This window comes from Trachemys scripta, chromosome 5 (genome assembly GCF_013100865.1).
Source record: "Trachemys scripta elegans isolate TJP31775 chromosome 5, CAS_Tse_1.0, whole genome shotgun sequence".
Taxonomy (NCBI): domain Eukaryota; kingdom Metazoa; phylum Chordata; order Testudines; family Emydidae; genus Trachemys; species Trachemys scripta.
Window position 1 is genome coordinate 62,283,087 of NC_048302.1, and position 16,073 is coordinate 62,299,159.

Consider the following 16,073-nt stretch of genomic DNA (forward strand, 5'->3'; position numbering starts at 1 on the left):
AATTTTGACAGATGACTAGAGAGGAGTATAAAAATATTGCTCGAACAAGCAGAGGTGTAATCAGGAAGGCCAAAGCACAATTGGAGTTGCAGCTAGCAAGGATGTGAAGGGTAACAAGAAGGGTTTCTACAGGTGTATTACCAACAAGAAGATGGTCAGGGAAAGTGTGGGACCCTTACTGAATGGGGGAGGCAACTTAGTGACAGACGATGTGTAAAAAGCTGAAGTACTCAATGGTTTTTTTTGCCTTGGTCTTCACAGACAGGGTCAGCCCCAAGACTGCTGCACTGGGCAGCCCAGTATGGGGAGGAGGTGAGCAGCCCTCAGTGGTGAAAGAACAGGTTAAGGACTATTTAGAAAAGCTGGACATGCACAAGTCCATGGGGCTAGATGCAATGCATCCAAGGGTGCTGAGGGAGTTGGCGGATGTGATTGCAGAGCCATTGGCCATTATCTTTGAAAACTCGTGGTGATTGGGGGAGGTCCTAGATGATTGGAAGAAGGCAAATATAGTGCCCATCTTTAAAAAGGGAAGAAGGAGAATCCGGAGAACTACAGACTGGTCAGCCTCACCTCAGTCCCTGGGAAATCACGGAGCAGGTTCTCAAGGAATCCATTTTGAAGCACTTGGAGGAGAGGATTGTGATCTGGAACAGTCAACATGGATTCACCAAGAGTGAGTCATGCCTGACCAACCTGATTGCCTTCTATGATGAGATAACTGGCTCTGTGGATATGGTGGATGTGATATACCTTGACTTTAGCAAAGCTTTTGATACAGTCTCCCACAGTATTCTTGCCAGCAAGTTAAAAAAAAGTATGGATTGGATGAATGGACTGTAAGGTGGATAGTAAGCTAGTTAGATCTTCAAGCTTAACAGGTAGTGATCAATGGCTTTATGTCTATTTGGCAGCTGGTATCAAGCGGAGTGCCCCAGGGATCAGTCCTGGGGCCGTTTTTCTTCAACGTCTTCATTTATGATCTGGATGGTGGGAGGGATTTACACCCTCAGCAAGTTCACAGAAGACACTAAGCTGCGGGGGGGAGAGGTAGATATGCTGCAGGGTAGGGATAGGGTCCAGAGTGTCCTAAACAAATTGGAGGATTGGGCCAAAAGAAATCTGAGAAGGTTCAACAAGGACAAGGGCGGAGTCCTGCATTTAGGATGGAAGAATCCCATGTACTGCTACAAGCTGGGGACCGACTGGCTAAGTGGCAGATCTGCAGAAAAGGACCTGGGGATTACGGTGGATGAGATGCTGGATATGAGTGAACAGTGTGCCCTTGTTGCCAAGAAGGCTAATGGCATATTGGGCTGCATTAGTAGGAGCATTGCCAACAGATTGAGGGGAAGTGATTATTCCCCTGTATTTGGCACTGAGGCCACATCTGGAGTATTGCATCCAGTTTTGGGCCCCCCACTACAAAAAGGATGTGGACAAATTTGAGAGAGTCCAGCAGAGAGCAACGAAAATGATTAGGCAGCTGGGGCACATGACTTACAAGGAGAGGCTGAGGGAATTGTTCTTATTTAGTCTGCAGAAGAGAAGAGTGAGGGGGGATTTGATAGCAGCCTTCAACTACCTGAAGGGGGTTCCAAAGAGGATGGAGCTAGGCTGTTCTCAGTGGTGACAGATGACAGAACAAGGAGCAATGGTCTCAAGTTGCAGTGGGGGAGGTCTAGGTTGGATATTAGGAAGAACTATTTCACTAGGAGGGTTGTGAAGCACTGGAATGGGTTATCTAGGGAGGTGGTGGAATCTCCATCCTTAAAGGCTTTTAAGGCCCAGCTTGACAAAGCCCTAGCTGAGATGATTTAGTTGGTGTTGGTCCTGCTTTGAGCAAGGGTTTGGACTAGATGCCCTCCGGAGAACTTTTCCAACCCTAATCTTTGTATGTAGGGCTGTCAAGCGATTAAAAAATTAATTGCACTGTTAAACAATAATAGAATACCATTTATTTAAATATTTTTGAATGTTTTCTAAATTTTCAAGTATATTGATTTCAGTTACAACACAAATACAAAGTGTACAGTTCTCCCTTTATATTTATTTTTATTACAAATATTTGTACTGTAAAAAACAAAAGTAGTATTTTTCAATTCACCTCATACAAGTACTGGAGTGCAATCTCTTTATCATGAAAGTTGAACTTACAAATGTAGACTTATGTACAAAAAATAACTGCATTCAAAAATAAAACAGTCCCTACAAGTCCACTCAGTCCAACTTCAGCCAATTGCTCAGACAAACAAGTTTGGTTTCAATTTGCAGGAGCTAATGCTGCCCACTTCTTATTTACAACGTCACTTGAAAGTAAGAACAGGCGTTCTCATGGCACTGTTGTAGCTGGGGTTGCAAGATATTTACATGCCAGATGCACTTCCCTTCGTCTTCAACCATCATTCCATAGGACATGCGTCCATGCTGATGATGGGTTCTGCTCAATAATGATCAAAAGCAGTGCTGGCTGACTGCATGTTCATTTTCATCATCTGAGTCAGATGCCACCAGTAGAAGGTTGATTTTCTTTTTTGATGGTTCGGGTTCTGTAATTTCCGCATTGGAGTGTTGGTCTTTTAAGACTTCTGAAAGCATGCTCCACAACTCGTTCCTCTCAGATTTTGGAAGGCACTTCAGATTCCTAAACCTTGGGTCAAGTGCTCTAGCTATTTTTAGAAATCTCACATTGGTATCTTCTTTGCATTTTGTCAAATCTGCAATGAAAGTATTTTTAAAACGAACATGTGCTGGGTCATCATCCGAGATTGCTATAACATGGAAATATATGGCAGAATGTGTAAAACAGAACAGGAGACATACAATTCTCCCCCAAGGAGTTCAGGCACAAATCTAATTAACGCATTATTATTTTTAACAAGCATCATCAGCATGGAAGCATGTCCTCTGGAATGGTGGCCAAAGCATGAAGGGGCATACGAATGTTTAGCATATCTGGCATGTAAATACCTGGCAACGCCTTCTACAAAAGTGCCATGCAAACGTGTGTTCTCACTTTAAGGTGCCATTGTAAATAAGAAGCAGGCAGCAGTATCTCCCATAAATATAAACAAACTTGTTTGTCTTAGCGATTGGCTGAACAAGAAGTAGGACTGAGTGGACTTGTAGCCTCTAAAGTTTGACATTGTTTTGGTTTTGAGTGCAGTTATGAAACAGACAAACAAAAGAAAGAAATCTACATTTTTAAGTTACACTTTCATGATAAAGAGATTGTACTATAGTACTTGTATGAGGTGAATTGAAAAATATTATTTTTCATTTAACATTTTACAGTGCAAATATTTGTAATAAAAATAATATAAAGTGAGCTCTGTACTCTTTGTATTCTGTGTTGTAACAGAAATCAATATATTTGAAAATCATCCAAAATATTTAATACATTTCAATTGGTATTCAATTGTTTAACGGTGTGATTAATCGCGATTAACTTTTTTAATTGCCATTAATTTTTTTGTGTTAATCATGTGAGTTAACTGTGATTAATGGATAGCCTTAATTCTATTATATTTAAGTGCCAGGGTATATCCCCTGTTGCTTATAGGAATGTGAGTAATTCAGTACGTTTTAACTGTATACATACTAATGATAATTCATAAGTGCAACGGCGAAACTTTGGTAAATATACTGGTGGTCAATTTCTAACATCCTATCCTATTATTAGTAGGATATTGTGCCTTTTAAAAACTGGAAATTTTTTCACAAGTGTTGATTCAATGCATGCTTTCTGCCTTAATGCATTGACTGTTTGCTCCCTTGTGCTGCGAGTAAAGCCCTTGCAGGTAATTCAGACTTGTGGTAAGTAAACAGGAGTGAGTTTTGGAATGTGTTGTCGTCTTGTATTTGCTTTTCTAAAACTTGAAAATTAGACAAGAGGGTGATGTCAGGCCAAATTCAGTGGTTGAGAACTAAAAGCTCCTGTCCATAAGAGACAGCAAAAAAACTCCAGAAGAAGAGGGGCAAGAGTGGAGTGGAAAGGCAAGTATTTGTTTCACTTTCTGGTGTATTCAAAAATCTTACTTCAAGGTTGTGTTAAAAAACCTAGTGACAAGAACAGATTTCTCACCTAGAGTAAAAACTGTACTGTTAGAAATCAATCTTTTTGGGGTATCATAGGGAAACATAGAGATCTTACCTTGATTGATTTTTCCAGTTAGGATACAAATTTACATTCTTGCCACCACGTCTTGTTTACAATCAAGTGGTAGTTGATTAGGTGTGTGTGTGGTTTTTTTTTTTTGTTTGTTTTTTTTGGCCCTGAGATTTTTTTTATGTAGCTGATTTGGTTATTGGTGTTTGTGATGACAAAAAAATCAAATAGTTTAGATTCTAAAGGCATTTTTCAAAGAATTAATGAAGCAATGGTTTAATTTTCCCTTCTCCCTTTAAAGGTAGCTGCAATTTGATTAAAATTCAAGAATGTGTTGATGAGTAAGGCAGCACACATTCTTTTAGTATTCAGTAATAGAAGAATGCTTATCTTTGCCTCTGGAAACTTGTGCAACTTATTGATCAGATTTTAGATTTTTTTATTATTGAATCTTTAAAAAGGCTCAATATTTTGTAAAATCCTTGTCTATTGTAAAAATTTCATGTACCATTAAATATGTACATTGTTATGGTGAAGGAGCACAGCTGGTATTGCTTTTCAATATTTGACTGCCTTCTTTGCAAGTTATTGAAATGCTGTTATGCATGAATCACCACTTGGACGACAAGTGACATTTTTCATTCTTTACTAATCACCCTGCAGGGTGGGAGGGTAGTAGTAGATTCACTAGAAATACCATTAAGAATGACATATTAAGTTCCTAGTTGGCCTCATTATGAAATTGAGAAAAATCAAGAAAGCATTACTTGGTATACGTGGGGTTTTGTTGTTGTTGTTTGTTTTTTAAATAAAACAGTAAATGATGCATAGCAGCATTATTGTGTAATAGATAAATAGGTACAATCTCAAAGTCTGGAATTACATTAGTAACTCTGTTTTTAAGGTTGGGACAGTAAGCTTGATTTTTGACATCCCTTTTCAAAAATGTCTTTAATCCTCATTTTCCCACTCAAATTTATGATACTCGTCTGACACGGCGAATGTTTATTAAAAATTTTGAGGTTTGTCGGATAAAACTGTTTTGATGAAAGAAGTACAATTTTTTTTTTCAAGCTTTTGAAAAAAAGCCATCTTTACTACTTTGAGCACTACATTGTGTGTAATAGACACACCTCTACCCCGATATAACGTGACCCGATATAACACAAATTCTGATATAATGTGGTAAAGCAGTGCTCTGGGGGGCGGGGCTGCGCACTCTGGCGGATCAAAGCAAGTTCGATATAACGCGGTTTCACCTATAACACGGTAAGATTTTTTTGGCTCCCGAGGACAGCGTTATATCGGGGTAGAGGTGTATGTATATAATTTGTCCAATGATTACTGTTTTATAGGAATTTCTTTGACACTCGTCATTGTAGTATTTAGTTACTTACAGTATATTTGTCAGTTTGGATAGTTAATTTTGTAGTTATTATACATACTATGCATTTTTAACTTGTAAGACCACCTCAAAAGTCTTGTCAGAGTGCACAACCTGAAAAAGGGAGTCAGTATGTTGGAAAACTTTGTGGCTGGATCACTTTAGTTCAAGGACATCGCCAGCAAAATATTTGATTTGAATATCAAGGACCAGGTCCTAGAATCTGGACAATTTCTTTCCATTGCAGGAATGTAGGAAGTGGAGCAGATGTCCTTATCTTTCCATATCCCTTCCCATAATCCTGGGGTCAAGCAGCAGGCAGAAAGGGTAAAGAGCAATTCTACTTCTGGCACAAACTGGATCAATGTTATCCCAGCTTGTAAAGGCTCCCAACAGCTGTTCCACTGTTCTAGGACTTGAGGACCTAATGGTGTTCCAGCCACTCCCCCTCCTATCTCAGAGTATCTCCTATCAGGGGCACCATCAAGTTGACTATACCATCTATACGCTAGCCAGGAATTCCCCAATGGAATGGGTCAGTCCCCAGGTTGTTCAAGCCAGTTTTCCAGTGGGTCCTAAGATCTTATACTATCTTGTGTTAATACATAGCATTCAGTGTATCTCTTTATACTATATCTGTAATTACAGCAAAATATATTATTGCTATCAGAGGTATAGCCATTTGCAATTTTATCACATTTCAGTGTAGTTTTTAAAAAAAATTTACATCTAACAATGTGTGAATATAATCTAACATTTTGACACCACGTGCAACTTTTAAGTCTTGTAGGATTTTGAGGTCTATCTATATGCTCCTATTCCTTTAAATGGGCAAATATTTAAACTATTTCTCATTACAGTCATACTCTGTTTTTACTTGTAGACAGCAATGGAGAATCAACATATGACATTATTTTAAGGAAGGATATGTGGTAAAGAGCTGAATAGCTTTCTAACCCCATCCATTCAGCTATAAGAAGAATCTTTAAATGTAGCACATTATATTTAATTATAAAGCATATATAGGTGTTAGAAAGCCTCTTTGATATTGCTGGTATTTTTGTGCATTGTGACTTGGTTATTTGCATATATATCAATGTAACTGTTTCACATCTACAATTATTGCTACTACTATAGCTATCATAGTGCCTAGGAGCCCTCATTGTACTAGGTGCTGTACAAACAGTTCTTCCTAAATTCTATAAATCAAAAGTATATTGGCATTGGCATTCTTTTTATCAGTTAATCAAAGGGGGGAAATCTGCACAAAAATTTTGCTCTGGGCATGTATGTATTTTTTAGTCTTTTTAAGTGTCTGGGGAGAGTTTTTAAATACTTTCTTGAGTTGTATTACAGTTTTGATTTTGTTCTGATTAGGTGTTTTTCTTCCTCAGTTTTGGCAAGCGTTCTGCAGGAAGCTTCAGGCGTGGCTGTGAATGCATTGTTTTAGAGCCATCTGAAATGATTGTGGTAAGATTGTGGTGCCCATTTCTTTCAAACAGTATTTTTTCAAATTAAATTACACTTTCAAGTTCTCATTAAGCATAGACAAAATTAGGTAACGCTTGAAATTACTTTGAATTGTCTATACTATACTCAGTTTAAGGTAGTACTAAATTTAGTGTGTGTGGTTTTTCTTTTTTTAATTTAATGCCCTAGTTTGCAATCATAATACATAGCACAAAAGTTGGAAACACCATTAAATTAAATGAATGAAATAAACCTTTCAATAAAGATAAACTGCAAGTTTAAAAAAGTCTATTTAAAAAATGCCTGTAAGGATAAGACAATCATATTTGAAGTAGAGATGACAACTATGATTATCCACGAGTATTTATGACATGATAATTAAGCATCTTTGTTAAAATTGATAAACTAAGTTTAGTTTAAGAATTATTAACAGTTAATGATTAAATTCTGTTTTATTCCAGACATGTAAGGCTTGAGAATGCAGTTTAGGGATTTTTTTTACTATTATAGTTAAAATTTTGTCGTCATTACTAGTGTAAAGACATATTTGTCATTTAGAACACCTGCTGTGGTCCAGTGCAGAATAACTTTATTCCCCAGAGAGTTCTCAAATTCAACAGTTCTATCAGTGTCATAGGGCACATCATCCAAACAGATATACCTCCATGACAGGAGAGATTAAATACTTTTGCTCTCTTTCTGAAGGACGTGGTATTCAGACAATACAGACATAATCACCATATAGCCATACACCAAATTATCCAAGCACCATATTATCCAAATGCAGGGCAAATCATATTCAATTGCTGAAAATAATGCCATCTGTATTTACTGGAGATGTTTTAGAAATCAGGATTAGTGAATTAGGCGGTATTGTAGAAGATGTGAGTTATTCATACCTGCAGTATATCATAGAATCATAGGACTGGAAAGGACCTCGAGAGGTCTTCTAATCCAGTTCCCTGCACTCAAGGCAGGACTAAGTATTAGAACATCCCTGAGGTTATTGTCTAACCTGCTCTTAAAAATCTCCAAGGATAGAGATCCAAATGGCCTGACTTCTAGAAGCATTAAAGAATAGCTTTCACACAAAGTGTAACTTTCTAACTTATTTAAAATGTATATCCATTAGTCTTCAGGTTTTTTAAATTCTTTGCCACTTTCACTCTAAATCAGGGGTCTCAAACTTAATTTACCTTAGGGCCAGTGCCAGTCCTCAAATCCTCCCAGCGGGCCAATAATATCACTCATGTCACCCAGAACCCCCACCCCCAACTCTGCACCCCACCTGCCTAAGGCTCTGGGAGGGAGTTTGGGTGGGGGAGGAGGTCTGGGGTAGGGGTCCAGGCTCTGGGAGGGAATTTGGGTGCAGAAGGGGTGAGAGGTTGTGCTCTGGGAGGAGGTTTGGGTGGGGGAGGGGTCTGGGGTGCAGAATGGAGTTTGGGTGCAGGCTCTGGGCTGGGGTAGGGAGTGGGGTTGCACGCTCTGGGAGGGAGTTGGAGGCGGGAGGAGGTGTGTGGGAAGGGGGAGGGGGTGCAGGCTCTGGGAGAGGGTTGGGGGATGTGGCGCTTACCTGGGGCTCCAACGCGGGATGGGCAGTTTCCCATTGGGTGCAGGGACGCTCAGGGTGGGGGCAGCACGCGGAGGCACAGCCCTGCAGGTGGTGCCAAGGGAGAGACCCAGCCCCAAAATTGCTGGAGCACCGCAGGTCACATTGGGGAGGTTCTCAGGCCACAGATGGCCCATGGGCCGGGACTTTGAGACCCCTGCTCTAAATTAATACATTGGTTGTGTAATAGCAGTTTACCTTGTCCTCTGTCACCATCCTGCTAATAAAACTCTGATGCATTCTGTTTTAATGACTTCACAGCATAGAGGGAAGTAGAAATGAGAAATGCCCATTCCTCCCCCCACCCTCCAATCCAAACCCCATAATTCTGCTGTGGGGAAAATGGCAGTCAGCTCCTTTCAAGGTGTGAATCCACTCATTGTACCTTGTATATGTGGCTGCAGGTTCCGGGAACAGCTTGCTATCCCCAATTCCTGCTGCTATGATACCCATCTTTAGCTTTGGGTGGTACCAATGAATGCCTTTGGTACACAGCTCTTTGATGGGTTGGAGGAAAGTGAGGGACACAAAATGTGGGGGGTGGGGGGGGAGAGGACAGAGAAAATAAGAAAAGGGGCCTAGCGGGGTGACAGAGAAAAGAGACCTGAAAAAAAAAGCTGCAGCTGTGGTAAGGCATGATGAGAGGGGCCTGTGGTAGGTGCTGGATGAGGGCACTTAGCTGACAATCCATCGAAAGTAGGTCATGAATAAGAAGAGCTTTGGAACCTCTTAGTTAAACCTTTGAAGTATACTTTGACCCAGCCTTTTGGAGGACTGACTGCACTTTGAGTGGAAAGAACTCAATATTCAGAGGACAACATGTGGAGCAGCTACGAAGTCATCACCACACATCTGTTGCATACCATAAGTGTCTGAGTATGTCTACACTACAATTAAAAACCTGTGGCTGGCCTGTGCCAGCTTGCTCGGGCAAAGCTGTTTAATAATGGTGCAGACCTTTTGGGCCTGGGCTGGAGCCTGAGTTCTAGGATTCTATGAGGTGGGAGGGTCCCAGAGCTTGGGCTGAAGCCCAAACCTGAACGTCTACACTGCAATTAACAGCCCATTAGCCCAAGCCCCGTGAGCCTGAGTTACTGGCATGGGCCAGCCACAGGTATCTAATTGTGCTGTAGACATAACCTTAATAGTTATGTTTAGTCATACTTTATACACCTGGTTGGGTAGGACTGGTTCTTATTAAAACTTCTTGTCACGTCAGCAGAATGTAATGTGTTTCATTTGTATAGATGGTGAAAAGAAACATGACAAGGAAAAAATCACCTGCATGGTGGTAGTTTGTCATCATCTTCTTTTCTTAACCCACCTACCACTACTCACGGCCTATTTCTCTTGGGGAATAATCTTTTTGGCCTTGGGATACAGATTGAGGAATGTGAATGGATTTAATCTGCACATAAGGACAATACTAGACAGTTTTTGCCACTTTCTGCTTCCTTGTAGATGTGGCGTAATTCTAGCATGAAATGATGGTGTTTTAGTAGTAAGATGGGCACAGGGGAGAGAGATACAAAAAGCCAAATTACTACAAACTTTTTTATCTTGCATGAAAGTCAGAATTCTGAATTGTAAAAACATTTTCATAGCAATACATTACTATGTAGTAACATGACTGCGACTTTGCTGCAGAACACCAGAACACCTCCAGAACACAGAGAGGATATTGATATTGCTGAGCGGAAAATTCCTTATTCATACACTCATCTACTAGAAATGTTCTGGGTTTTTTTCCTTTGCTATTATTACGAAGTAAATTTCTTTTTATGTAAATTTAATCTTTTTCAAATTTCTCTGATGTGAAAATTCCTCTTTAAAGTCTCAAAATATTTAAAATACGTAATTAAAACAGTGTTGCCTATTGAAGAGAGGCAGGATGGGAGTGGAAGGTCCCAGTATGACCCATTGAAATCTGTAGGAAAGCTACAAGTTCCTTCCCATGGGAGAGCTTCGTTTGCCAGTGTATTGCATAGACAAAAACATCACTGTGCAAGAATAAAAATTGAGGAAAAGGATGTTAACTTTTTTTTTTTTTTAAATAGAGTAAGGCACTTATATAATATGTGAAAGTGCTCAATAACTCTTTTCATGGTAATACTTGTTCTTTCTCATCCCTGCGGACATTTGATTTCTTGGCACTGAGTTCATGCTTTTCACTGTTGAAAATGCAGGAAATTCATAACGAACCACATTTTCTGAAATGGAGTTCAAAGTGCCCTTTCATAAACTAAATTTTAAACTAAAGTGGGCTTGTTCAGTATCAGTGGCACTTACACTTAAGGATTGTATAAAATAAAAGCTTCCACATGACTAAGAGCAAAAGAAAAGATAGGCTTCTCTTTTATTGCAGAATATGCAGTAACTTTCATTTGTAGGGAAATGACCCTTCATTGTATTTATTTTATTATAGGTGGACTATATGGATGAAAATGAAGAATATTTCCAGCGTCAAGCTTCCCATAGACAATCCCGAAGGAGATTTAGGAAAATCAATCAAAAAGGAGAAAGACAAACTATTATTGATACTGTGGATCCTTATCCTGTGGGGAAGCCACCTTTACCTAGAGGTTATCATACGGTAAGTTACCTATATTTGTTTTAAATACAAGACAAGGGAAAATCATTTTTACAAAAATAATTACCTGAAAGGTCAAATTCACTGTGGGAGTTTCTCCTTAGGGTATCAGTGAATTTGGCCCAAAGTGAGTGCGTGTGCGCATGTAATTTGCTTCATAACTCAGTTGAGAACACTTAGCTTGTTGCACATTTATTGTTGTTAAACAATGCTGGCAAGAGGACAGCACATATCTTTACTCACAATTCCAGTCATTTTTGGCAACTTTGAAACAAATCAGTTACCTAATACATGTGATTTAAATTTCCTGTCAATAATTGAAAATGTAATAGAAATATTTTGGAGTACAGTATTCCTGTGGCTAATCAGTAAAGCATTCATTTTTATGTATAGCAATTGTTTTCTGAAAAGACCTGTATTGCATTGTGGTAGAAATAGTCCATGATTTGGCTTGTCATTTTTCTATGCAAGACCCAGAGCTGGGAATATTAAACTAACTTTTATTGCTGACTAATACAAGACCGGAAGTTTCAGTCTGAACCATGATATTTTTGCCCAGAGTGAAATACTGCAGTCTGTCCTTTATTATCAGACAAAACATCGTCAGAATTTTCTTTAAAATAGTTTTTGTGTATTTTTACAGATTGAAAATTATAGGCTTTCTTCATAAAAGATGAAGGATCATAAGTACTAATATTTTAAATGTGTTCTACAAAATTATTTGTTGGATTATTTTATTTTTCTATTGAGCAAAGGTCTACTAGGATAAGAGTAATTAGTTTTGCTGTTTACTTCAGCAGCATACAAAATACTCAGAAAAGTAAGTGGCCTTCAGATCCTGTACTCAGCTGTTTTTTTATGGCCCTGAACCTCCAAAAATATACTACTACACACATAGATAACTTTATGCATGTGATTGGTCATATTCAGTATAAAGTTACTCAAGCACACAAGTGTTTGCAGAATCAGGGCTTGATTGTTTTAAAAATGCTGTCTCTAATTTGAAGTAGTGGTTTTTCCCCTCATTTTCTCCCTACCCATCCACATTCCTTTACTTGTTGCCAGTTCCCTGTTGTAATCCATTGCATGACTGTAAATGTGTAGATGTTTGATTACATCCACTGTTAGAGATTTTTTCCTCCTGAGTTAAATAAATACATCTTACAGCAACGCTTTATGTATTTTGTTTATACAACAGGCCCCTTTTAATGGCTTAATGTTCTGTGCAATTTTGATTTTTTCCAAATTTATTTTGAATTTCTGAGTTGAGTCATTTCATTTGGCTCATTCGTATAACTCTTTTGCAGTTTTAAGATAAGAGATTATACTAGTTTATCACAAACCACCTTTATGTGGCATGCATGTTTGGGTGATGTGGAGGAAGGAATCATTGATGGTTTTTATATAGATGTAACTTATACATCTAATCTACTATTTGAAAAATGGTAACTAGACTTGAGAATGTCATTTGCTTTAGGAGGGCCACACGTGTTGTATAAATTACTTTTTAAGAATACATAATGGGTTGGTGTAGATTTAAATCCAGTACTAAGAGCAAAAGCTCATTGTTAATCATTCTGTTGAAGTTCATAATGAATTTAAAGTCTGCTGGGAAATACATTATGAGAATGCCAGGTAGACTGTCAGTAAAACCTGAAATAATTACTGACAATTTTTTTTTAAATCAACGTATAATTTAAATTAATTATTTAATTACTTGAGATCCTTTTTTTAGGGAAAATATTAAGAGCAGCAAGTTCAAATCGGAATTATGGAAATTGAAGATTTTACCAAGCACTATAAGAATAAAAATAATCTTCATTGTTTACATTCCAATCACATTGATATTATTTATATTCTCTATACTGCATTTTCCAGTCACTCACATCTGTGTAGGTTGTCTCTTCTTCACTCTCCTGCCTTTTGGCCACCCAAAAGGCTTTTTGTTTGTTTTAAAATCAAAATTGTTTGAAAATCTAAATGTCTTTAAAATGGTACTGAAATGTATTCTCTGAAACTGATAGGAATGCAAAGTGCATTATTTTAGTACAACTCCTGAGGGGTTCTGACCATTCACAATTCCCATTAGTCAGCATCTCTCAGGCTCAGGCCTTCAGTTATCTAAAATTTAGAAGTTGGTATGAATAAACTAACACATTTTTTAAAAAAGATTTTGAAAATCCCCGTATGAAATGAATGGTCAAGTATATTGGATTAGTCTTCAGTTGCATGATCTAATTTAGTGTCCATTGTGGGTATGTTTTGATTTGCATGTTAAATACATTAAGATCAATAATAAAAAATAAAATAACATCATCCAGAAAATAGATTGCATAGTTTTAGAGTAAACTAGATTCTTGAATTTCATTTTGTACAAGCTCCTTACTTACCACATCACTGAAATGTTTGCTGAAAGATTATCAATATTTTACTTCACATTGGCCCAATTGATTGTGTACTTAAAAAGCTGGTGTTCGAAACAGTCAAAAAATGACACGCAAAATAGCATCTCTGAAGGAAGTTGGCTATAGTGAAAATGTAGATGAAATTATATAAAGATAGTTATAAAATGGAAAATGCATGACAATACTTTGCAAAAATTGTAAATAAAGCTAAATGCCTTATGTTTAATTGTTGCATGGATTACAGAACATTTACACAAACAGCCAATTTATCAGGGAACGGGACTCGCTTTAAAATAATTGTAACATTATCTGATGGTGGAATGTACTATAGCATGTGTGATAATGTTCATCTTTTCCTTTCTTCCTATATGGCATTCATTTCATTTTGGCTCACAGGAATGCACTAAACCTCAGGTATTGTAATTTATACGTATGGTCCACTAACAGTTTTACTTGTAATTTTGCAGTGTGACTAATTGTCATAATACCAATGCAATGTTATGGCTAAATTTGTGTCCTACCTTTGTTTTCTTTATTGATGTTTTCTGTATTTCTTCTATAGTGAGAATGCTTAAAATAAATGTGGGATTTGGTGACAGCACACAGTCTCCTTAACCTGATTACAGTAGACCCTCAGAGTTAGACACCTCGGGAAAGGAGGTTGTCCGTAACTGAAATGTTCCATAACTGATCAAAATTCAGCTCTGGCTCCAGTAGTTCACACTCTGGGCCAGGTTCCATAGGCAGCTTCCTTGCAGGCAGCTTCTTTCCCTGTTGGGGCAAGCTTGTCCTCTGACTGCGGTGGGGTGTGAGGGGTGGTGGTGGTGAAAACAGTGCATCTCCTTCCCAGCGGGAGGATTGGGGGTGGTGAAAACAGCAACCCCCTCCCAAGGGGTGTGTGTGAAAACAGCACCCATGGCTTACATGAAAGCATCGCAGACCCCAGTGCTGTTCTTGCTCTGGCTGCCTTGAGCTGGCAGTGAGGGCTCACAGCTTCGCCTGTGAATCTGTAAGGGGATGGGGGTGGGGGTAGAGGTGGGGACAGGCAGCCCAGATGTGTCTACCTTCAAGATACAACACAGGCATAGTACTGTATTTGCTTTTTTTTTTTTTGGTCTCCGCTACTGCCTGATTGGTTACTTCTGGTTTCACATGGTGTCTGGTTGACCAGTCAGTTTGTAACTCTGGCGTTTGTATCTTTGAGGATCTACTGTAATTTATCTTCTTCCTTGCCTTCATTACATCACAAGATTGAGGCAATATCACTGGAGGATGATGTGCAAAGCACAGAAATAAGGAAAATAGGTAGTATGTGTAACAGAATGCATTTATGTATTTCCTCAGTATAGATCACTTATTAGACTTTTGTATTGGTTCCAAAAATAAAGTCCATTTGCAGCTGTTCTGCCCTTGCACTTTGTAAGGTCAGGAAAATAAGTTGGAGAAATTAAAAAGTAGGCAGTGGAAATTTCGTTAGCTGAACATTTGTAGGTTTTGCTTTTGCCATTTTGCTGCTGTTTGATTCAGCATGAGACAGTGAGATTAGACAGGTTTCAGAGTAGCAGCTGTGTTAGTCTGTATCTGCAAAAAGAACAGGAGTACTTGTGGCACCTTAGAGACTAACAAATTTATTAGAGCATAAGCTTTCGTGGGCTACTGCCCACTTCTTCGGCAGGGCCGGCTCTAGGATTTTTGCCGCCCAAAGCAAAAACAATTTTGGCCTCCCCCCTGCCTTATTTAATTACCCCACCCCCGGGCCTGCCTCAACTCCGCCCCTTCCCCAAATCCCCAGCCCTGCCTCCTCCCCCCAGGCTCTCAAGCCTAGGAGGGAGGGAGGGGGAGAAGCGGCGCCGCGCTGCGGCCACTCGGAGTCTCCCCCTCCCTCCCAGGTTTGAGAGCCTGGGAGGGAGGGGGAGACTCCGAGTGGCCGCGGCGCGTGTGCCACTTCTCCCCCTCCCTCCCAGGCTCTCAAGTCTGGGAGGGAGGGGGAGCAGCGGCGCACGAAATGGCCGCTCGGGATCTCCCCCTCCCTCCCAGGTTTGAGAGCCTGGGAGGGAGGGGGAGACCCTGAGCCGCCGCGGCGCGCTAAACAGCTGATTCATGCGCCGCTGCTCCCCCTCCCTCACAGGTTTGAGAGCCTGGGAGGGAGGGCGAGTAGCGGCGCGCGAATCAGCTGTTTCGCGCGCCGTGGCAGCAGCAGTGGAGGTGAGCTAGGGCAGTCGGGGCACATTTTTAGGGGTGGCATTCTGGCGCCGGCCATGCCGCCCCTAAAAATGTGCCGCCCCAAGCACCAGCTTGTTTTGCTGGTGCCTAGAGCCGGCCCTGTTCTTCGGATGCATATAGAGTGGAATATATATTGAGGGGATACATATACACACATACAGAGAGCATAAACAGGTGGGAGTTGTCTTACCAACTCTGAGAGGCCAATTAAGTAAGAGAAAAAATTTTTTTGAAGTGATAATCAAGCTAGCCCAGTACAGACAGTTTGATAAGAAGTGTGAGAA

General features: G+C 39.6%; 1 protein-coding gene across 6 annotated transcripts in view; it reads left to right on the forward strand.

The window, feature by feature from the left end:
* The window catches only part of RAPGEF2 (Rap guanine nucleotide exchange factor 2), a 320,476-nt gene that overhangs the window by 163,028 nt on the left and 141,375 nt on the right, over positions 1-16,073 (forward strand). For 4 of the 6 annotated variants that reach the window (XM_034772696.1, XM_034772690.1, XM_034772694.1 and 1 more), the window contains exons 5-7: positions 6,887-6,962; positions 10,997-11,164; positions 13,963-13,980. In XM_034772696.1, coding sequence (XP_034628587.1) covers positions 6,887-6,962; positions 10,997-11,164; positions 13,963-13,980 — 262 coding nt within the window. The remainder of the gene's footprint in view (positions 1-6,886; positions 6,963-10,996; positions 11,165-13,962; positions 13,981-16,073) is intronic. The other 2 variants (XM_034772691.1, XM_034772695.1) reach the window with 1 other exon arrangement.